The following is a 23,104-nucleotide window of genomic DNA, read 5'->3' on the forward strand; positions in this document are numbered from 1 at the left end:
CATGAACAGTTTAGATAGTTAAACTATGGGGGAGAAGCATCTTTGCGCTCGAACTAGCAATGTTTCCGCTTGAGGGCATCTTTGCGCTAGCTCCCTTGCGGAAACAATTCAGCAAGATTGTAATTCTATTCACTCAAAGTTTCCAAACAAAAGCCATAATTGTCAAATGCACACCCCCAGGTTGGTTCCATTGCCGTCAAAGCCCTTGTTGAAGGGCATGCCAATCTAGAGGTCTTGATTGCTTACCAACAACCGTTTCTTCTCCTTACCATATGGGTGATGGACCATTAGGTAGAGTATTGAGTATGAAAGAGCCCATAGATTACTGATCAAGTTTACAGCACCAAAAGGTAACTAAACAGCACATCAGAGAACAGCTGTGCTCCACAGTTTACACCACCAAAAGTTTGGAAATCCTAATAATGGTCTCACGTGCTCAACAGATTAACAGGCCGAAGAACAAAACCGAATTCGTCACTACATCCTAGTGTTTCATATCCAGCTAGTACCCGTAGTTCGGAGGGTAGTGTGCCCCATAGCCTCCTCCATTGTGAGGGGTAGGACCTGCGCCGCCTGGAGGGGTTGCATACGACGGTCCTCCATACGGCGGGTATGAGTTGTAGCCCGAGTCAACTGGTTGAGAGGGAGGAGCGGGACCTGGTGGAGGAACTTGGGGAGAAGCTTCGGCCATGAAATTCTGCAACAAGAGGATGGTGATCAAATTTAATAGAAGACGGAAGAACTGCAAAGCGCAAATGACAAGCTATACAATATATGATATGATTTTATGGCAACAATGACATTATTGTAGCTTCTGAAATTGTAATTTGAACCTTGGAAAATAAGCATCCAGCCATCTAAACACTCTGATAGAATAATCAAGGAGCCATCATAAGAGTTTTTCCTCTTCAAGTTGTGCAACATCTTCCATGTACTCCCTCCGTCCCACAATATAAGACGTTTTTGCAAGCTATGTTAGCTTGCAAAAACATCTTATATTATGGGACGGAGGAAGTACATCTGAAGTACTCCCTCCATTCCACAATGTAGTGCGCCCGCGCTTCCCAAGATCTAAGTTTGACCATACATTTAACCAACGAGACCGACTGCGGCGGGAGCAAAAATTATATCACTGAATTTGCTGCTCCCGCCGCAGTGGTCTAGTTAGTTAAATGTATGGTCAAACTTAGATCTCAGGAAGCACGGGCGCACTACATTGTGGAATGGAGGGAGTAGTACTTTGTAATATATATAATGACAATACTGAGGCTAGGAAATAGGATCCTCACCAACATGCAATTTTAGCCAAAATGCAGATGATGAATGCATGTGAAATTGATGCATTCTAAGAGGACAAATGAAAATACCTTGATCAGCTGCTGAGCAGTTTGAACTTGTGAGGCACTTCCTGCGATCTCGACGGTCATCTCCCCAGGAACACCTTCTTGAATACTTATTGTCGCACCACTATGCTTGCGGATATAGCTAATATTGGCACCAGCAGACCCAATCACAGCATCAGCGTAGGAAAGAGGAACTTGCATTTTTTGGGAAATCTGTCAATAAACCAAACAAATTTTTGGAAAAGGCAGTGTAAGCAATAAATTTACAGGCATAAAAGAAGACATCATGTTCATAATGGTCAAATTTAAAGCAACTAACTTGAGAAGACCCATGCGATAGGTGTTGATTCCCTGAGGTAGGAGCAGCAGTTGGATTTGCATCACGTCCATATGAAGAAATTCCATAGTGCGGTTGCTTCTCCACATGGTGCACATCAGGAGGAGGATAATAGTTGTCTTGTGGCCGTGGCGGCATAAAATGTGGATTCCCACCATAACCTGGGCCACTGGGAGGAATGTTTGGTGGATGACTCCAGGGCGGAGGAGGACCCCATTGCTGAGGAGCAGGCATAGGTTGCTCTCTGGGCGCACTGTGCACTTTCATCTGTCAAGAAGGACAAGGTTTATTGGATACTTCTTTCAAGCAAACAATTCGCTGCATAATAGAAATCACTTACCTGCATTTCGAATAAAGGGAGAACACTACGGTCAACAAGAAATTTTCTCAAATGGTTTGCAATCAGTTCCACTGCTTTGTGAACATCATGAGGTTCACCTTGTATCTCGACAACTCTGTCATCATTTAATGCTACAGGTGGCACATTCTCTGAAGGAAAAAAATTAGTAAATGGGCGTCATGTGTGAGTACATGCAAAACTAAGCCTAATGAAAGTTCAGTACAGTTGATTAGCAATGATTTAGCAAACCAAGGAAAAAAGTACAGAAACAAGCTGCAACAATCACCCCATCAAGCCAGGGGGTGGCACATGCTTAGTACATTCTAGCATAACAACAAAAACAACAACAACAACAACAAAGCCTTTTAGACCCAAACAAGTTGGGGTAGGCTAGAGGTGAAACCCATAAGATCTCACGACTAACTCATGATTCTGGCACATGGATAGCAAGCTTCCACGCACCCCTGTCCATGGCTAGTTCTTTGGTGATACTCCAGTCCTTCAGAACTCTATTGCATGCATCATAAAACTCAGATTCTGACATCTACCAGCCAGCAGAATTGAATTCTTAAAGGGCAGGCTTTTGTCATGCGTGTGCATGAATTCCATATCTTCAAAATTCCATATCTACCAGCCAGCAGAATTGAATTCTTACGCGCAAGGAGCAAGTAAAGAATCAATACACAAGGAAAATGGTTGATCATACAAAGTATGATAATCATAAATCATAAGCACCACTAGCATATGGTACACTGTACGCGCACAATCAGTCGCGAAAAGCTAGGAAATAATTTGGAAGTACACATGGTTCCCACAACGGGTGCCTATGTCCTGATCCATAAAGAAAAGGATAACAATGCAAAACATGAGTCATATCATCTTATCAGTTCAGTGACACAAACTGCATATGGCATGCGAGTAAACCACAAAAGAAAAATCACAGATCTATCCTTGGCTAGCTGAAGACAAGCAAGGAGCTACGAAACTTGGTATCAAGAGCAGAAGAGGTCTTATGTCATACTATACTACAACAATATGGTGAAGCATTGCCATGCTGAGACAACAATATAGGGGAAATATGAATCTTACCAAGAATGCGGAGGGCACACTTTGAAGCATCCTGTATTGATTTAATGGTTGCTCCTTGCTTGCCAATCAGGCTGCCAGCTTGGGAAGCTGGCACAAGTAGCCGTGTTGGCCCTGCAGGACCAGCACCTCGCTGAGCCTGGTCGGTTTCACTGTCTAAACCATCTGTTATTCTATTATGTACTCTGAGCAGACCATCAATGGCTGGCGGAATGAGTGCATCTGGCTCATCCTTTGCTGAAATCATTACCTTTAAACAGGAAAACAGTGTCTAGATGTCAGCAAGGAGGCACACAAACATGTTGCACAAGGATGGATAATACAGGAAAGCAATAATTAGTAGCAATATGCACGAGCATTGAGGAGACACAATATGGCATTGCAAGGATAAGCATATATTTACATCCTACATTAGTTGGATGATGAAATGACCACAATACTTACACTACACCTACTACTACCCCAAGGCCAAAATAATCAAAATGCTGCATGTTGCTAAACAAACTAAAGGGCATACACATTTGGACACCTCCCGCATCTGATTCAGCCTAGGCAAGAACAGCTTATGTTCAGCTGTGCAGATTGTAGAATATCAATCCTTCCCTATTTTAGCACAATTTATCCAAGATGTGTTAATTGGGGAATGTTTGGTTCATTCCTACGCTGTACTGTGGAATGCAATAGTGTTTACTCTTTCTGGTAACATTTATATTACATCTCTCAAAGAATAAAAAAATGTGAAATAAAACTGCCAATTAAAGTAATTAGACTGCCAAACTATGTGTTCCCATTGTGATTGCATAACTTCAAAGTTGTAAATAAGATCATGACATCTGATGCTGAAGTGGTTATGCACAGCACTATGGAGCAATATATAAATTATAAGCCCAGAAATTTCCCACCCAACTCGATATACTTGCTCATCATTTAAGTAATAATATTATTATTTTGGACTGTGAATGCTGCTTCAGTTAGTACGAATTCCTAAAATATTAAATACTAAAGAAAGCGTTATAAATGGCATTTTTACTTGCTGTTGACGGGTATGCACTTGTATATTTTGACTTTGAAGATAGTCATTTTCTGAAAGAACCATCTAGGATTTAATGAAATTGTTAGGATTAAGCTTTTTCATACTATTTTAGCCCTGTAAATTTTGCCAACTGATTTCCTTTTGGCCAAAAAATCAAACGGGTCATGGAATTACCAGCCAATATGTGGAGCTTCTTGACAGGGATCTTCATCCAATACTCAAAAGACTTAAAATCGTATTTGCAGCAGATGAGCACAAAACTGAATCTGGTAACCATGACTGTTCGTCTATTTTGGATACAAAATGGGATATGACTTGAGGCCTTAGACTGCAGTGAGAACCTGCAAAGATTAGTTTCTTACTGTTATCGTCACCATTAAGTTTTCGACTTAATGTCACTCTATGGATAGTTTGCTTGTTTTGGGTTTTACAGGTTCCATACTTGTGCAGAAACTTCTATGAATCATAGCATAAATATCAATGTCTTGTGTTGTCCTGTTATAATTGTTTTTTATTTGCATTACAAATATCAATATTTACAATTATAACTAATCAGCTCTTTTTGTAGCAAGAACATCCAAAATTATCCACACGGTTCATGAATAAATTTGGAAGCTTGCTAGGACTTTGACAATTATACATAATGTTCTTAAGTTGGCCGATAGCAGTACTCCTACCATATGATCAATCATTTTATTCTAGAAAAGGTATTTCAGAGTGCAACAATTACTTTATATCCATGTAAAAATCCAAAATTATCAATAGCTGCTTCCGGACTAAACTAACTCTTTGTTAGGACTTCACTTAACTAGTCAAACCAATATCAAAACATTCGCTTGCTCCTTGCTGGTTGCTGTAACAAAGGCATACAGCCATTCCATATAAACAGGTGGTTCATATAGCATTGTTTTTTATGAACAGTACAAAATGTAAAAAAGTATTTTTATAATATCTTTGATGATCCAATCTTCCAAATTCTAAACCTTCAGTCTGATTTAGCAGTGATAGTGATCATAATTAAATGGAGCACTATTAAGCCCCAGATTCACGAGTCTTAACTATTTTTGAAACATTCAGAAGCACCTGAAACAGATTGCCTCTTCAAAACTCAAGGACAGTAAGCATCCCTAATTGAGCAATTGGTTCCTTATAAGAGCAAAATCAATCTGCAACTACAAATGTACATTAATACGGCATTGTACAGCATACAAATTGAGAACCAGTTGATCTATTCATATCTATGATTTTTTAAGTGCGAGACTTACTAAGGCCTTCCGTTGCCAATTACTATAGGCATCTACAAGTAAACTATAGCACATCAAGACAACATATACAGAAACCTTCTGAACTTCTGATAACCCGGTAAATAAGAATGTGAGAAGGCACATCAACACAGAATATAATTGTAAGGTGCTGTACAGTCCTATAGCTACAATATAGTTGTAAGGCTTGCTAGTTGATCTATCCTTCAAGACAGCCACAAAAACAGATCACCATTATGCAACGAACCAATATACCTCTGCATCGTTCTATTAAAGCAACACTATAGAAAAAAAAGAATACTGATATGGGCAACAAATCAACCTTGGCTTTCACATGTACTCAGGATGCCTAGAAGGGAGACCTAAAACACTACTGAAAACTGTGATAATAACAATCAAAGATGGTACAAGAGAATGAAGAACTCACAGCTCTTTCTGGAACACCTGGTGGGCCATCAAGAATCTTTATGCGGGCTTTGGATTCATCACACATTCTTTTGATAAACTCCCCTTTGCGGCCAATGAGAGCACCCACCTTTTGGGCAGAAACCAGTACACGGAACACACTTTCTCCAGGCCACCCAGGCCATTTCGTGTCCTCCGTCTCCACATTGGCCAGTTGCTCTGCCTCAGCTGGCTCTTCAAGTGAACGGATAGCCTGGTCCTCGCTATTCTGATCCCCCATATCATCATCTTTCACAGTCACCTGCGCTTCATCGCTCGGGTTACCAGATTCTTCGTTGTTTGTGCCTTTGGGTTCCTCATCAGATGTATTTTCTGCTTCTTCCTTGATCTGCTCTGCCACATCACTCTCAGGATTGGCTTGCTCCTCAATGCTAGCATCGGCTTGCTCACCGCTGGTAGGATTAGGGATCTCGCTCATCTCATGCTCCGTAACAGCAGGAGCCTCAGCAGGCCCATCCATATTCTCTGCAACACACAACCAAAAACCACTGTCAACCACAGCCAAGTAGCATAAACTCTCTGCACATACTCTAGATGCGCTAACCACATCATCACCTAAACCTTGCACGGACCAAAGCATGCACGGCGAAACCACTAAAAAACCCAACCAGATGTTGCTCTAGACCTCACTAAGCACACAGGCCGCGGATCCGCGCGCAAACCCTAAGCGTCGGTCGCCAAGGAGAGACGTGGAGGGCGCACGGCCTCCGAACCCTAAATCCGGAGCACTGGAGCGCGCGCGCGCGCCACCATGCCCCGAACCGCGCGTCCGCGTCCAGAGTAAGCTACCACAAGCGCGCGCGTGCAAGGCTACAGCCGCCAGCCAGCTAATCACCTACGCTCAACCGCGCGAGCAAAGCTCCAGGGTTACGGGTGGCAGAGCGCGAGCGATAGGGAGAGGGAGAGAGTGCAGAGCGTGAACCTTGTACGGACGTGGAGGCAGCCCTCGCCGGAGAGGAAGCACGGCCGCCGCCGCCGCCGGAGAGGTGGGGGCGAGGGTTTTGACGGGAGCGAAAGAGCACGGGGGAGGGGGAGGGGAAGGGTGAGGATTTGGGTCGAGAGCGGGTTGTGTGCTCGTGCGCTTGCCGTTTTCGACATAGCTATATACTGGCTGCGGCGGCCCTGCAGGCCGGGCCCAAACGAGTCTCTGGGCCTTGGCTCTTCGCGTTCCTCTCATGGGCCGGGCCGAGTGGGCAGCGGGCCCCACCGAGCCAGTAGTGCCCGAGTTGTTTAGCTCGTTCGTTTGTTTCGTGGTGGACTCATGTCGTCTTCCTCGCCACCACACCACACCACTGCAGTGCCGTCGCGTCATCTCCCACCTCCCCCATCGGGCCAGCGGAAGCAGCAGCTGCGTTCGGAACCAACCATGCTCCCCTGCCTCCTCTCCCTCCTGCTCCTCGCCGGCGCCGCGGCGGGGGTACAGGGCCACGACGACGCGGCGGCGAGGCGGACGATGGAGGAGTTCGCCGGCTTCCCTGCCTCCAACGACGGCGAGGGCGGCCGCGCCTCCCCCTTGCGCGTAGACTCCGACAGCCTCCAGCGCCAGGTACACGGCGCCGTTGGATGCTCCTCATCCTCCCCCCTTGCGCTGATTTCCCGTCCGTCGCGCCGGCCGGCCAGGCCGCCGGTGACCGCGGACGTGGCGCGCGCAGTATTAGTGAACTGTGATCCGCGCGCGCTCCCCTTCTAATTGGTGCCGATGATATGTTGGGGTTGGCAATGTGGTGGTGATGGTTTCTCTTCCGCTTTGGTTGCGCAGATTGATGAACTGGCCTCGTTCTCCGACTCGCCGGCGCCGTCGGTGACGCGTGTTTTGTACAGCGACAGGGATGTGCAAGCTCGAAGGTGAGGATACCGCAGGCAGTTAAAATTTCCCGTGCCCCTGACTCGTGAGGGTTAGCTATGTTCCCTGGTCACGAGAGTTGGTAGCGAGTAGTTGCAATTAAAATAGCTTCGTTCGCCTTTACTCTGATTGCCTCCAGTTTTCTTGGAGTCAAATTGGCTTGTTATTCATTTCAAACTCGACAGAAATTTATTTCATTGACATATATAATTAATTGATCACTCTGGATTATTATGCTCTGAATTTACGTTGCTTCTGGTTTCACATACTGACCGTCAAATTTTGAATGGTTCTGTGCAAAGTTTTTGAAAAAACGCTAGGCATTAATTGTGAGTTTTTGCCACTGCCTTGTGCTTTTCTGACCAAAGCGCACGCTTAAGTGCAATTATGCGCACATTAAGCACAATTAACCGCTAGGCTTTTTGCTTTCGCCTATAACCTGGCGTGCCTTTTGTAACTATGGTTGTGTGTACAGTATACATGCTGTTGGCCCGTGACAGCGTGCATTTCTGCCTAGCAGCTACCCTATGCTGATCATTGATCTCTTCTCTTAATGCATATATAGGTATATTAAAGGGATAATGAAACAGCTTGGCCTCTCTGTTCGAGAAGATGCCGTTGGCAACATATTTGGCCGCTGGTGAGTTGGTACTTGATACCTCTGGGATTCTGTTGTTTGTTTATGTATCTGAATTTGAAAGTTGTTAGCAATGGACAATTGCAAACGATTCTTTCGCCAATCAGCTTTGAATTTATATGATTTGTATGGTTGGACCGTTGGAGTAATAGCTTTACCATGGAGCTCTTTTTTTTTGCTCGAGTAGCCGAAGTGATAATTTATTGGCATGATAGGAATGACCGCATCTGATAATGTGCCAATTATGAAACTAATTTTATTACTGTTCTTGTTCCCAGTTTGGATTTACTTGATGTGCTCAAACTCTCGGCATTGGACTTGATATGTATAAAAGGAACATATTTCTGCTGGCTAATTGTGTTTCACATTGTAACAGTGTGTTTGTTTCTACAGGGTGGGTTCTGAGGCAGAACTAGGAGCAGTTGCAACTGGTTCTCATGTTGATGCCATTCCATTTTCAGGCAAATATGATGGGGTCGTTGGTGTTCTGGGTGCTCTTGAGGCAATCAGTGTGCTACAACGGTACGAATTCTGTCTACTCATTTTTTTCATCATTTTTTGAACATAAATTTCATTTTCCCTTTTTTTGGATTGATATTAGGCCATTGTACATGTTATTTACCTTTCTATTATTCAAAGTGTCAGATGGTTAAACTGCACTTGAGACCACATAAGGCTATACAAATATTAGATTTAGTTATACTTTCGTATTGAAGAAAACCTGGCATTTTTTTTCAATGTTGTCACACCCTCGGAGACATGACTCCAGGCTAATATAAAATGTGAACTCCATTGTGATTTTCATCTTCAGAAAAACCTTACTTGCTTGGCCTGCATGTGTCATACAGGTCTGGTTTCCAGCCAAAAAGATCCTTGGAGGTTATTATGTTTACATCAGAGGAGCCTACACGATTTGGAATTAGCTGCTTGGGAAGGTTCACCCTCATTTACATGTTACATGGTTATTATGTTTACATGTTATTCTAAGAAATGATATCAATTCTGCTTGAGCTAATTGTCGCTTGGTCTTAGTTTGTCGGTTCTCATATGTGCACTCTTTGAAAATGTGCAGCCGCTTAATGGCAGGGAGCAAAGAACTAGTTCAATCACTAAAAAGGACAGTTGACAACCACAATGTATCATTTGTTGATGCTGCTGACTCTGCTGGCTACAAGATACACCCAGACGATCTACATAATGTGTTTTTGAACCAAGATGCATATTTTGCTTTTATAGAATTGCACATTGAACAGGGCCCCATTTTGGAAAAAGAAGGTCGGATTTGTTTTAGTTGTATCAGTATGTATGTGGTTCAAAACATCTCTTACTCATGTCTGTTCTTATGAACAGGCATCCCAATTGGCATTGTAACTGCCATTGCTGCTCCTGCGAGTATTAAGGTGGAATTTGAAGGGAATGGGGGTCATGCTGGAGCAGTGCTAATGCCCGCAAGGTTAGCATCCATTGTTTGGTGTTACAGTTGAAGGGTCTCCACATATATGTATGGTAAAGAGCCGAAGCAGTGTTTTGCAGAAATGATGTTGGATTGGCGGCAGCTGAGCTGGCATTAGCAGTTGAGAAACATGTTTTGGAATCAGGATCGATAGATACAGTTGGAACAGTTGGTATGTTTGATAAATTGGCTTTTATTTTCTAAGTCATGTGTAGTAGTACTAGCTCATGCATGTGCTACCGACTTATGTGTTCCTCTACAAAATGATTTGCAGTTGCACAAAGCATGTTTTGAATCCGGTGAAAGGATGCTTAGCCTGCATTTCCAAAATTATATTCATTTTAAGCCCTCTATGGATTGTAGGATTTCAATCCGTATGATTTTTTCCTATGGATTGCCTTTGGATCAAAGGAATGGTGCTAGCGAATTCCTATGGATTTGATCCTATGCCTCAATTCCATAAGAATTTGAACATCCACCCGAACCTCATTTTAATATTTAATCATGTAGGATCAACTCAATTTTCATGGGTTTCATCCAAATGACTATTCAGCAGTCCTCTGTGTTGTGCAATCATCTGTTTTGTACCAGCAAACGTATCAAATTTCTGTGGTTTTCCTATTCCTATGTTTCCTATATCTGTATTGAACCTTCCTTTGATCATTTCTTAGTTCAACTGTTAAAATAAATGCACATCTGATGAAATGCATCAAATGCAGATTATGTATCCATATATTTAGCTAAGCCATGAGACTTAACAACTTGAAAACATGAAAAGTATTTTGATGTTCTTTTTGAGTCAAAATAATTTGATGCTTAAATAAAAGGAATAGTGAGCATGGTTTGTAGTTATCTGTTGTAGACTAGGTGCTCAGTTATATATTCGAATGTTTTTTTCATCGTGAAAGTATGCTTATGCAGCTACTGGTCAACCAACATCTTAAGAAGATGGTCAAGGAAGGCTTGCCCACATTATATTTTTCTAACAAATTATTTTCATATAGGTATTCTGCAGCTACATCCCGGAGCTATCAATAGCATCCCAAGTAAATCACACCTAGAAATTGGTAGGAGCCTGTAACTTCAGCTACAACTATTGTTTTTCCTAAGGGGAAATGGTTTTTTTTTTCAACCAGTAAATCCAAAATATCATATGTACAGATGTAAGAGATGTTGATGAGAAAAGAAGGAATGATGTCATTGAGAAGGTTCACAAATCTGCCATTGACATATCAAAGATCCGTGGAGTAGAACTATCGGAATTCAAGATCATCAACCAGGATCCGCCTGCTCTGTCTGACAAATCAGTCATAAACGCAATGGAATTTGCTGCAAAACAGCTGAGCCTAGAATACAAATTGATGATAAGCAGAGCTTATCACGATTCACTCTTCATGGCCAGGTGAAGTACCAGGCCCCAACAGAGATTTTCTCATTTAGCAATATTTGCAATGTGCTGCTTTACTTCATTTCTAGTATCATTTTAGCGCATTCATTGTGAGTTCTCTCGAGTAACACATACACCTGTCTTTGCTCTGCAGTATATCACCAATGGGTATGATCTTCATTCCCTGTTACAAAGGTTTGTACTCCGCTCCTCCATAACGCTATCATATCTTTTGTCAAAATGAAGATGCTACAATGTCTGAGATGATATAAAAATCCGATACCAGTTCGGAAGTATATGCCATATGTTTTTTATAGTATAGATCCTGGTGGATATTGAAAAGTCAGGGTATTGCTTCTGTGTTTGGTGGAGACTTAGGTGATGTGACGTTCAAGTTTATAATGCACGAAGTAAAACTAACGAATGACTACAACATAAATGGCTGCTGAGTTCATCCTTCTTTTTCTGAACGGTGCCTAACATATCTTTCTGGCTGCAGGATACAGCCACAAGCCCGAAGAGTATGCATCGCCCGAGGACATGGCAAACGGGGTCCAGATGCTAGCCTTAACAATGGCCAAACTATCGCTGGAGTGAGCATGGCTTGGAGAGAAATCAAGAGGGACTAGAATGGTCTAATTTGTGATGTGATGACGTGTGGCGTTGATTATGCACGTGAAACCACTTAAGTTAAAATCATGGTCTCATTCTGAAACCATTTTCTAGCCGTTCTCTAGAGATTTTATCCGGAGGAAAGGGCCTCTTTGATTGGCATGACTCGAAAAACACAGTAATAAGAAAACATAATAATTCCATCCCCTTGTTGAATCATACGGGAATGGAAAATGCGTGAAGGTGTAATAGAAGGTCTCTGGTTGCAACATGGTCTGAACTTCACTAAAGGATTAATTGCTTGTCACGGGAACACGCTAAATCCAGGGACCCCTTTGGCTAAAATCATTTTCATATGAAATTTGAAGGACTGGAATTCATTAGTAATATTTTTTCTCGGTTTGTTGTTTGGTTTGTAGGATTGACTTCTACAGATTTTGTTTTTTTCTCTCTAATAAAAGAAGATTCCTGTGCATTATATTTCATAGAAATTTCACTATTGACATAGACCTTTTGTTTTCTCCTATGATGCAATCATTGCTGTCCTTATGATGTAATCAAACATATTTTGATGCAAATTATATCAGGTAGGAACCAAGTAGACGTGGCTCCTGCGGGTTTCTTTTTTCCCGTCCTAGCGTTTTAGGATTTCTATATGGAGTTCTCTCTGAAACTGCATATGAAGTAGTCCTTCAAAACTTCCTATGGTACTCTTTCCCGCAAAAAGAAAAAAACTTCCTATGATACTCAATCTTATACATACATAATCAAAAAGATCTACATGGAGTATGGAATATTCTCAAGAGCTAGGATCCTCTAAAATTTACATGAAGCTTCTATGTTTGAGATTTTTTTTTAACCGGCAAGGAGACGAAATAGTTAAGTGCATCATCGCTTGGCAGCTGCCGTGACAGATACTCGCGTTCTTTAGAGTTTGGCTGACCATAGGTGTGCCAAGTAAAATAACAGGACTCCCCCCCACACACAGAAAAAGTAAGAAAACAGGACTGCAGGAGTATACGATGTCGACCCCCATGAAGCCGTCGTTGCTTCGCCCGTTGCGTGTAGGGGATTGATTATGTTTCTGTGCCTCTCGTAGGAGTACTCTTCACGCTACTTCTATACATAGTAGTGCCTATATAATGCACCAAGTAACGACGAGGAGACTTGGAGTGATCTGATGTTCAAGTTCTATAATGCACGAAGTATAAAATCAACAAAATCACTGGAAAAAAATGGCTGCTGAATCCATCCTTCTTTTCTGAACGGTGCTGAACCCATCTCTGTGGCTGCAGGGCACAGCCACAAGCCTGAAGAGTATGCGTCGCCGGAGGACATGACAAACGGGGTTCAGATGCTAGCCTTGACAACGGCCAAACTATCCCTGAATCAAGAGGGACTAGCATGGTATAATTTGTGATGTGATAACGTGTGGCGTTGATTATGCACGTGAAACCACTCAAGGTCAAAATGTTGTCGTCTCATTCTCAAACCATTTTCTAGCCGTTCTCTGGTGATAATGTCCAGAAGAAAGGGCCTCTCTGATTCGCATGACTCGAAAAAGCATAGTACTAATAAGAAAACATAGGGAAATGGAAAATACGTGAAGGTGTAATGGAAGGTCTCTGGTTGCAGCATGGGAAAGGATTAATTGCTTGTCACAGGAACAAGGAAAACTTAGGGGCCTCTTTGGCAAAAATGGTTTTCATACGAAGTTTGGAGGACTGAAAATGGTTTTTTTTTTCTCAAATACGCTAAGGTAGCGTATCATTGCATTGATAGACGGAGAGAAAAAGTACAGGGGTGGGATTCATAGTCTCGTGCACACGGATGGCGAGCCTAAGAACCCAGGGGAGCAGAAGGCAGGGGTTGCTCAGTCCCAACAGTTACAAGGTCATGTTACAAAACGGTTCAAGGCGAGCCCTCGAGCTGCAGCGGTGGCCCAGGAGTGAGCTTCCTCTTTGATTGCGGCGATCAGGGAAGAGGAGGAAGGGGTAAACTTATCGAAGATGACCGCGTTCCGGTGACGCCAGAGGGACCAAGCAATGAGGGAGGCGATAGTGGCCAGGCCACGCCTACGCGCAGCCGGGAGAAGAAGGATGGCTGCGGAGAGCCAAGCAAAGTAGCCGGTGGTGCCATCCGGCGCAGCCGTCGTTGGGGAACACCACGAGAGGATCTCGTGCCATGTGATGCGCGCGAACACGCACTCCACCAAGATGTGATGGAGTGTTTTGGGCTCCTGACAGCAGAAGACACACGCGGGTTCGTGTGGCAAGCCTCGCCGGGCCAGCCGGTCAGCAGACCAACACCTGTTAAGGGATGCGAGCCAGATGAAAAATTTGACCGAGGTGGGGGCACTAGTTTCCCAGGTGAGGCGCCAAAACTCGGAGTCCGTGGAGCCGTGGAATAGGGCGCTGTAGCAGGAGGAAGCGGAGTAGGCGCCATTGGCTGTCCATCACCAGCGTAGCAGGTCCGGACGCGGGGCGAGCTCGACTAGCTGGAGGCGGCGCCAGAGCCCCACATACTCGACAGCAGCAGTGGGACCGAGGGGGCCCCGGATGTGTGATATCCAGCAGCGATCAGATAGAGCCTGGGCCACCGTGCGCGATCGCTGGATACGACGAGGAACCAACGCCACCAGGGAAGGGGCGCTGTCGAGGGGGTAGAGACCGTCCAGCCACGGGTCCAGCCAGAAGCGGCAGGTGTTACCATCATCGAGGATCCACGACGTGGATGCCCGGAAGAACCGAGTCACCTCAGGGTCGCGCGGGAGCTGGAGGTGCGCCCACGGCCGAGAGGGATCAGTAGCCTGGAGCCAGAGCCAGTGCGTCCGAAGCGAGATGCCAGTACGGTGAAAGTCGCGGATGCCAAGACCCCCCCCCAGCTCGATCGGGCGGCATACCCGTGCCCGGCTAACTAGGCAGGAGCCGGCGCGCGCGTCCTTCCTCCCGTGCCAGAGGAAATCACAGAGGATACGATTGGCCTGCTTAAGGATGGCGAGGGAGAGAGCCATGGCGAGGAGCATGTGGACAGGCATGGCGCTCAGGACTTGCTGAACCAGATTGAGCCGCTCGCCGCGGTTGAGCAAGGCAGCCTTCCATGTAGCAACTTTGCGACCAAGCTTCTCAATCAGAGGAAGCAGATGGGCGGCGGGCACTTTCCTGAGCGAGAGGGGGAGGCCCAGGTAATGAATGGGGAAGGCCACCACCGGGCAAGCGAGGGCAGCACTGACGTTGCTCGCAGAGTCGTCGGGGCACTGGATGGGAGCGGCAAGGCACTTCGCGAAGTTTGTGCGCAAGCCCGAGGCAGTGCCAAAACGATCTAGCAGAGAGTTGATAGCAGAGAGCTCAGATCTATCGGGGTGGCAGAAGATGATCACATCGTCAGCGAAGAGGGAGACGCTTGACGGGGCATGCATGCGCGTCAGCCGCTTGAGGATCCTGGACTGGACGGCGAACTGGAGCAGCGTGTTGAGCGTATCGATGACCAGCACAAACAACATCGGGGAGACCGGATCGCCTTGGCGAAGGCCCTGACCGTGCAGAATGGGGGGGGGCCCGGTGTGCCGTTGATCAGGACGCACGTCGAGGCCGTCGAGATCAGAATGGAAATCCACTCTCACCACCTCGGGCCAAAACCCATATGTTAGAGCACCTGAAGCAGGAACGGCCAAGAAACAGAGTCGAACGCTCGCGCGATATCCAGCTTGAGAAGCACACGGGGTTGCTTCAGTTGGTGCAGCTGTCGTGCGGTCTGCTGGACGAGGAGGAAGTTATCGTGGATGCTCCTTCCAGAGATGAAAGCACTTTGGTTGGGGGAGATGAGTTCGCCAAGACGCGGCGCCAACCGAAGCAAAAGAATCTTAGCAAATAGCTTCGCGATCAGGTGGATGAGGCTGATCGGCCGGTAATCAAAGAGGGAGGCGATGTCGGGCCGCTTGGGCAGCAGAGTGATGTATGCCTCGTTAAGCCGTTGAAAGGCTTGTCCATTTAGCGCGTAGAGCTTGTCGAAGACGTTGCAAAGATCATCCTTAATGATGAGCCAACATGAACGCAGAAACTCGACAGTGAAACCGTCGGGACCGGGGGCTTTTCCAGAAGGAAGTCGCTTGATAGCCTCCCATATCTCCGCCGACGAGAACGGGCTATCTAGAGCAGAGAGGTCGAAGGAGCGCTGGCCAATGGCATCTAGGTCAAGGGTGAACCCGCGCTCTGCGGGGGCGCCGAGGACGGAGGAGAAGTGCGTGAAAGCGGCTTGGGCTAAGTCAGCCTCACCTGACACGTGCACCCCATCCACGAGGAGGCTAAGGATGCGGTTCTTGTTGCTGCGGTGAGACGCCATGATCTTGGAGATAGCGGCCGCAGCTTCGCCAGCCCGAAGCCAACGCAAACGAATGCGCTGGCGGGCGATCGAGCGCTCAAGGGAAGCCAACCCGAGGTATTTGCGCTTGAGCTGCCGGCGGAGCCAGGTCTCAGGAGGGGATAGGCGGCGAGTGTCTTGAGCCTCGTCAAGCCGGGTAATGAGCTCGCAGGCAACCCCAAGTTGAGCGGCAAGATTGGAGGCGAAGCGAGAGCTCCATCTTTGGAGGCTGCGCGCGGTGACCCTGAGCCTAGCAAAAATGCGCCTGAACGGGTCATGCTCCTGGGCCGTGGAATGCCAAGCCGACTGGACGGTTTGCTGAAAGCCATCGAGGCTGGGCCAGTACTGCTGGAAGTGAAAGCGCCTGCTGCCGGACGCCCTGGTGGCACAGTCCAGGAAGAGGGGTGAGTGATCCGAGACCGAAGACGCAAGACAGCGCAAGAGGCAGTGGGCGTGGTCGAGCTCCCATGACGAGGTACACAGCACACGTCATTACGAACCAGGATCGGATTGTTCTGCTCATTGGACCAAGCGTATCATCGCCCGTGGAGGTAGATGTCGCGCTCACAATTTCCCAACACGTGTTATTTGGTTTGTATGATCGAATCCTGCAAATTTGTTTTTTCTGAACTAAGATTCTTGCATAATGGAGTATTTCATAGATATTTCTATTTTTGATATGGACCTTTTTGTTTTGAACACGCGGCAAGGGCATTTAAGGCCCCGCCTGGTATCGGTGTAAATTTTTACACCCGTATAGATTTTACAGGTGTATTTCACCGGCCGTAACGTGATTTCCATCTGGATAAAGAACGATGTGTGGAGGTATGTACATTTTACAACGGTATATCGCTGCGAAACAACGTTCCAATCAACGCGTTACACGTCGCCACCGTGAGACTGGAACACCGCAGGCCGGACGTGCTTGCTCTAGAATGCCCGTTTTGTTTTTCCCTGTAATGCCATCAAACAGATTTTGAGACAAATTCTATGGTGTAGGAATCATGTAGACGTGGGGTGTACCGAAGCAAAACTCCGTATACAATCCTGCATATATTTTTTAGAGCTTGGCTGACCACAGCCTTGCCAAGTAAAATAACAGGTAGTCTTTTTTTTTTTGCGGGGAATAAATAACAGGTAGTCGTCTTCGTGCGCTGATCCAATGGATTTGCGTAGAGCACTTGGACCTCGTCGTTGCTTCGCCCGCCCGTTGCGTGTGGGCGGATTGAATATGCTCCTGTACCTCTCGTAGAAGCACTCGTCGCACTACTATACATAGGAGAGGACATCATCGCCGGAGACCATAGGGAGATGGCCTCTTCGCCGCCGTCGTCGCAGCCGCGGGTGTGCGTCACCGGAGCCGGCGGGTACATCGCCTCCTGGCTCGTAAAGCTGCTCCTCGCCCGCGGCTACGCGGTGCACGCCACCGTCCGCGACCCATGTACGTGCCATGCACGCCTGCGCGCTCTCTTTGCTGCTCTCGGCACCTTGTTTAGTTTTGTGTTCTTCAAATCAAACATGAAAAATGGTGATATCTGGGATGAACAAAGCTGGAGTACGTACCTGCCACAAGCTAATTCTGCGTCGCCATTTCAGCTACTACAAGGGTGTATTCCATGCCCCCCTCCTTCGACCCTTTTAAACGTAGCAAATAATAGTGGGGCTAGAAAATTAATGTGTATCCGAGTCAGAGGAACCACTAGTAATCAGCGGTATGCTCGTATTGATGATGTTGTTGCTGTTGCTGTTGCTGTAATCAAGTTATTAATGATTGGATGAAAGCAAGAAATAACCTTAAGTCGGTCTCTTCCCTAAATACCGACTATGAAAGTGAACGTAGTCTTTTACTACTTTGAAGTACATGGTTTCCCGTGCAAAAAAAAAGGTACATGGTTCTTGCCCAAAAGAGTGTGTGTGTGGGTGGGGTGGGGGGGGGGGCACAACACTCTATGGATGAAATTATAAGTTTCATATTGTATATTTCATTCATGTCCTCACAGTCATTATGGTGGCTTTGAAGGGCCAGTTTTTTTGCTAGCTTTTTTGGGCCAGAATAAGCTACCCTCTACCTAGCTTATTCTAGAAGCCAAACCAAAATTTTCTTTTTAGAAGCCTACCAGTCAAGTCTTAACTACTAGGTTTCTAAAAAATAAATTTGTTTGGGCTTCTAAATAAGCTAGGTAGGGGGCAGTTCATTGCAGCTTATTTTAGAAGCCACCAAAAGAACTGGCCTGAAGTCCTGGAGTCTTTACTGTAAGCTTTGTCTTCATTTCTTGTACGCCTGTTATCATCTCCGTGTTTAATTATACTCCAGTGCATATCCTTCTTGTTCATGATAGGTTTCATTCTTGTGTAATATAAATTCTGACTTACATAGAATTATATTCTCATAAGCACTTGAAAGAGTTCCTAGAACAAAAGTACACGATACTTGAGTTGGCGTGTGCAAGCTAAGCCATTGGTCCTTGTGTTTCATGGAATTTGAACTAGTATATGGCCGCATGGGCTAAGAGTGTAATTCGGGTGCGGATGTTCTTATCATGTACTCACACTCCTCGTATAGGTGAATAATTGTTAATAACTTCTATCTTAGGTGATCCAAAGAATGCATGTCTCAAACAACTAGACAAGGCCCTGGAAAATCTCCGTTTGTTCAAGGCAGACATGCTTGACTACGACGCAGTGGCAACTGCGTTTGTCGGGTGCGATGGTGTCTTCCATCTTGCCTCTCCAGTGCCCATAGACAAGATGGTTGATAAAGAGGCAAGCAATGAAATACATTCACTTGAGGCTGGTTGGCTGATTTTCAATCTTACAATCTAGTAATTTGTTGTTACGATCATTTACATGAAATATAATTGACGTAGTAAAATTAACACATTTCAAATTAAACTAAAAATTAGATTTAAATTTAAGATACAAACCAAAAATAGAAATCAAAACTCAGTAAAAAAATGTATTATTTGTGCACAACAAATTAGGAATTCTGGAAAGAAAAATGGTTTGAATTTGATCTTAGTTTAATTCATTAAGACTTAGTAGATTGCATTTCAATTCTAAATCGGAAAGAAATATGAAGAAAAAAATGTAATATAGAGAATAATTGTAATGATTTCTAGGATAAAAACATTCATTCTAAAGTAAGTGAGGGCAAGTTATAAATTTTATTCAATCTAATTAGTTACTATGTTCATAAAATGTTGACATGGCCACGTTAGGAGCCGCATGGTCATGTTAGACGGGGCACTCTGTCAGAATGTGTATATTCCTTATGTCAAGTAAACGACAAAATGATGCACAAATTATGGGTAAAGATAAGGAGGGTGGTAAAAAATATATTTCAGCACTACACAGGTAGTGGTGAAAAGTAGTATTCAACATTTTCAATCTATACCTGCAACAACATTAGGCCTGGTCATAATAACATTTTCTTAGGATGTAAATATGTTTTTATGAGGTCAAGTAAGATTATAAGTATTACAAGCTCACTCTTTCTTAGGTACACATGTAATTCTTAATAAGGTCCTAAGTTTGAATTGTGCAGAAAGAGATGATGGCTCCTACTGTTAATGGCACCATGAATGTACTTAAGGCTTGCTCTGCTATGAGCATTCAAAAACTTATTGTGGTTTCATCCGGCGCTGCTATTACTTTGAACCCAAATTGGCCTCTAGATAAACTGAAAGATGAGAATTGTTGGTCAGACAAAGAGTTCTGCAAGGAAAATGAGGTTAGCAACGATGATTAATTATAAGATATTCATGCACCAAGTCTCCAGAGAGATTGATATTCATGCACCACGGAACACATGAAAACATGTTGATGTGTACCTTAATTAGTTTCTTTATGTGAAAATACAATATTTTTTATATTTCATAAATCCTAAAATTGTGCAAGATCTATAAATGGTTTGTAACTTATTCCTAGAGATGGCCGTTGAGAGGTACTAGGTAGGAGGACTAACTTACTTCTGGCAGATCTGGTATGCCCTTGCCAAGACGGAAGCTGAAGAGATGGCCCTCGAATACGCAAAGAAAAATGGATTACATGTCATTACATTTTGCTCCGGTGCGGTCTTTGGCCCACTGTTGCAGGCTGATGTGCTCAATATTACCACCAAATTCCTCCGCTATGTCATAAAAGGTTTAGTGGTGATCTATTCATCATGTTTTCTCAACATTTCTCTTCTCATTTATCCCAAGGATTACATTAGTACTACATTAGTTCAACAGAGGAGTTTAAGAAATAGATAAATTATTTTCTTCTTCTTTTTTACCCTATTATATCTCCATTAGTTGGATTAATTGCAGGAGGTCCTGACACAATAAATAACAAATTCTGGCCCATAGTAGACGTCCGTGATGTTGCTGATGCACTACTGCTGTTATACAACAAGGCAGGACCATATCAGAGGTACATATGTTCAGAACACCAAATCGACATAAAAGATTTGGTGGATTTGATGAAGAGCATGTACCCCAGCTATAACTATGCAGACAAGTAAGTCATATCAGCATACTTTCATGTTTGTAGTTATGTGGTTATTATTTCCACCAGATTTTCACCACTTTTTTTGTTTAGACTGGTTGATGTGGATTATAAGCTTGGGATGAATTCACATAAACTTAAGAATCTAGGATGGAAACCGAGGAAGTTGGAGGAGACACTTGCAGATAGCGTCGAGTCATATGAGAAATCAGGAATCCTTAATGCGGAGGAGGAACCTTGTCGTGTTCCGTATTTCTACCGTATGCCACCTGTCCTGGAGTGAATGGACATTGTTGTTCACCTATTGTCGTGTCATGGTTTATGCATTTGCTTGAAAGTTGAAACTTCACCGGATGTATTTCGTAAAACAGAAATAAGACTCATGAGTTAACCATGTGCATATGTTTATCTATGCTTGAGATATCCAATTTCCAACCCTCAACGAACCAGATGGTTCATGGTTCAACCATGCACTCAAAAAACCAGTTACCACACAATCTCTGAAGGAAATATGCCCTAGAGGCAATAATAAAGTTATTATTTATTTCCTTATATCATGATAAATGTTTATTATTCATGCTAGAATTGTATTAACCGGAAACATAATACATGTGTGAATACATAGACAAACAGAGTGTCACTAGTATGCCTCTACTTGACTAGCTCGTTAATCAAAGATGGTTATGTTTCCTAACCATAGACAAAAGAGTTGTTATTTGATTAACGAGGTCACATCATTAGCTGAATGATCTGATTGACATGAACCATTCCATTAGCTTAGCACCCGATCGTTTAGTATGTTGCTATTGCTTTCTTCATGACTTATACATGTTCCTATGACTATGAGATTATGCAACTCCCGTTTGCCAGAGGAACACTTTGGGTGCTACCAAACGTCACAACGTAACTGGGTGATTATAAAGGAGTACTACAGGTGTCTCCAAAGGTAAATGTTGGGTTGGCGTATTTCGAGATTAGGATTTGTCACTCCGATTGTCGGAGAGGTATCTCTGGGCCCTCTCGGTAATGCACATCACATAAGCCTTGCAAGCACTGCAACTAATATGTTAGTTGTGAGATGATGTATTACGGAACGAGTAAAGAGACTTGCCAGTAACGAGATTGAACTAGGTATTGGATACCGACGATCGAATCTCGGGCAAGTAACATACCGATGACAAAGGGAACAACGTATGTTGTTATGCGGTCTGACCGATAAAGATCTTCGTAGAATATGTAGGAGCCAATATGGGCATCCAGGTCCCGCTATTGGTTATTGACCGGAGACGTGTCTCGGTCATGTCTACATCGTTCTCGAACCGTAGGGTCCGCACGCTTAAGGTTTCGATGACAGTTATATTATGAGTTTATGAGTTTTGATGTACCGAAGGAGTTCGGAGTCCCGGATGAGATCGGGGACATGACGAGGAGTCTCGAAATGGTCGAGACGTAAAGATCGACATATTGGACGACTATATTCGGACATCGGAAAGGTTCCGAGTGATTCGGGTATTTTTCGGAGTACCGGGTAGTTACGGGAGAAGTAATGGGCCTTGATGGGCTTTAGTGGGAAGAGGAAAAAGGCTGCTGCGCCCCCCCTCCCCTCTAGTCCGAATTGGACTAGGGAAAAGGGGGCCGGCCACCTCTCCTTCTCCTCCACTTCCTTCTCCCTTCCTCCCCTCTTGATGGACTCCTACTAGGACTTGGAGTCCTAGTAGGACTCCCATCCTGGCCGCACCAATAGCCTTGGCCGGCCTCCTCCTCCTCCATCCTTTATATACTGAGGCAGGGGGCACCCCATAGACACACAAGTTGATCATTGAGATCGTTCCTTAGCCGTGTGCGGTGCCCCCTGCCACCATATTCCACCTCGATCATATCGTTGTAGTGCTTAGGCGAAGCCCTGCGTCGGTAGAACATCAAGATCGTCACCACGCCGTCGTGCTGACGAAACTCTTCCCCGACGCTTTGCTGGATCGGAGCCCGGGGATCGTCATCGAGCTGTACGTGTGCTAAGAACTCGGAGGTGCCGGAGTAACGGTGCTTGGATCGGTCGGATCGGGAAGACGTACGACTACTTCCTCTACGTTGTGTCAACGCTTCCGTTGTTGATCTACAATGGTACGTAGATCATACTCTCCCCTCTCGTTGCTATGCATCACCATGATCTTGCGTGTGCGTAGGAATTTTTTTGAAATTACTACGTTCCCCAACAATCTCAAAGTCTCAAAACCGTTTAATTCCTGCCTCACCCTAGTAGAAACTGCTTTCCGCATACGTTAGAGGTTTTGACTGAGTTACCGCGTCATTTGAGGGCTGCCCAACTCGCCGGTAGTGGGTAACTAATGTGTGATGTCTACTATGCAACATTCTTCTTGTAGACTCGTGTTGGGCCTCCAAGCGCAGAGTTTTATAGGACAGTAGCAATTTTCCCTCAAGTGGATGGCCTAAGGTTTATC

The 23,104-nt window shown here is 44.8% G+C and overlaps 3 protein-coding genes across 3 annotated transcripts; 2 read left to right on the plus strand and 1 right to left on the minus strand.

The window, feature by feature from the left end:
* Positions 1-299: 299 nt before the first annotated feature.
* Positions 300-6,950, minus strand: LOC125507930 (flowering locus K homology domain-like). The gene is made up of 7 exons (XM_048672459.1): positions 6,789-6,950; positions 5,829-6,331; positions 3,110-3,356; positions 2,021-2,169; positions 1,663-1,947; positions 1,368-1,556; positions 300-697 (listed from the first exon to the last, which is right to left on the minus strand). Exons 2-7 carry the CDS (start codon positions 6,324-6,326, stop codon positions 503-505), a joined length of 1,563 nt encoding a protein of 520 aa, XP_048528416.1. The 5' UTR covers positions 6,327-6,331; positions 6,789-6,950; the 3' UTR covers positions 300-502.
* A 162-nt stretch (positions 6,951-7,112) lies between these two features.
* On the plus strand, positions 7,113-12,069 carry LOC125507931 (ureidoglycolate hydrolase). Its single transcript, XM_048672460.1, has 12 exons — positions 7,113-7,412; positions 7,626-7,711; positions 8,275-8,349; positions 8,740-8,868; positions 9,195-9,281; positions 9,419-9,621; positions 9,697-9,799; positions 9,880-9,971; positions 10,804-10,866; positions 10,961-11,201; positions 11,341-11,381; positions 11,686-12,069. The coding sequence occupies exons 1-12, from the start codon at positions 7,128-7,130 to the stop codon at positions 11,781-11,783; spliced, it is 1,503 nt and encodes a 500-aa protein (XP_048528417.1). The 5' UTR covers positions 7,113-7,127; the 3' UTR covers positions 11,784-12,069.
* A 5,249-nt stretch (positions 12,070-17,318) lies between these two features.
* Positions 17,319-21,080, plus strand: LOC125555664 (cinnamoyl-CoA reductase 1-like). The gene is made up of 6 exons (XM_048718541.1): positions 17,319-17,598; positions 18,751-18,920; positions 19,702-19,887; positions 20,135-20,300; positions 20,468-20,657; positions 20,739-21,080. Exons 1-6 carry the CDS (start codon positions 17,469-17,471, stop codon positions 20,926-20,928), a joined length of 1,032 nt encoding a protein of 343 aa, XP_048574498.1. The 5' UTR covers positions 17,319-17,468; the 3' UTR covers positions 20,929-21,080.
* Positions 21,081-23,104: the final 2,024 nt, after the last annotated feature.

This window comes from Triticum urartu, chromosome 5 (genome assembly GCF_003073215.2).
Source record: "Triticum urartu cultivar G1812 chromosome 5, Tu2.1, whole genome shotgun sequence".
Lineage (NCBI taxonomy): Eukaryota > Viridiplantae > Streptophyta > Magnoliopsida > Poales > Poaceae > Triticum > Triticum urartu.

Coding starts and splice junctions, on each gene's coding strand:
- LOC125507930 (XM_048672459.1), bottom strand. CDS start 6,326: ATGGATGGGCCTGCTGAGGCTCCTGCTGTTACGGAGCATGAGATGAGC. Junction 1,557..1,662: donor TATCGCATGGGTCTTCTCAA/GTTAGTTGCTTT, acceptor GTTTATTGACAG/ATTTCCCAAAAAATGCAAGT. Junction 698..1,367: donor CTGCTCAGCAGCTGATCAAG/GTATTTTCATTT, acceptor CTCTTGTTGCAG/AATTTCATGGCCGAAGCTTC.
- LOC125507931 (XM_048672460.1), top strand. CDS start 7,128: ATGTCGTCTTCCTCGCCACCACACCACACCACTGCAGTGCCGTCGCGT. Junction 7,413..7,625: donor CCGACAGCCTCCAGCGCCAG/GTACACGGCGCC, acceptor TTGGTTGCGCAG/ATTGATGAACTGGCCTCGTT. Junction 9,800..9,879: donor GCAGTGCTAATGCCCGCAAG/GTTAGCATCCAT, acceptor AGTGTTTTGCAG/AAATGATGTTGGATTGGCGG.
- LOC125555664 (XM_048718541.1), top strand. CDS start 17,469: ATGGCCTCTTCGCCGCCGTCGTCGCAGCCGCGGGTGTGCGTCACCGGA. Junction 17,599..18,750: donor CGCCACCGTCCGCGACCCAT/GTACGTGCCATG, acceptor CTTCTATCTTAG/GTGATCCAAAGAATGCATGT. Junction 19,888..20,134: donor AGTTCTGCAAGGAAAATGAG/GTTAGCAACGAT, acceptor TACTTCTGGCAG/ATCTGGTATGCCCTTGCCAA.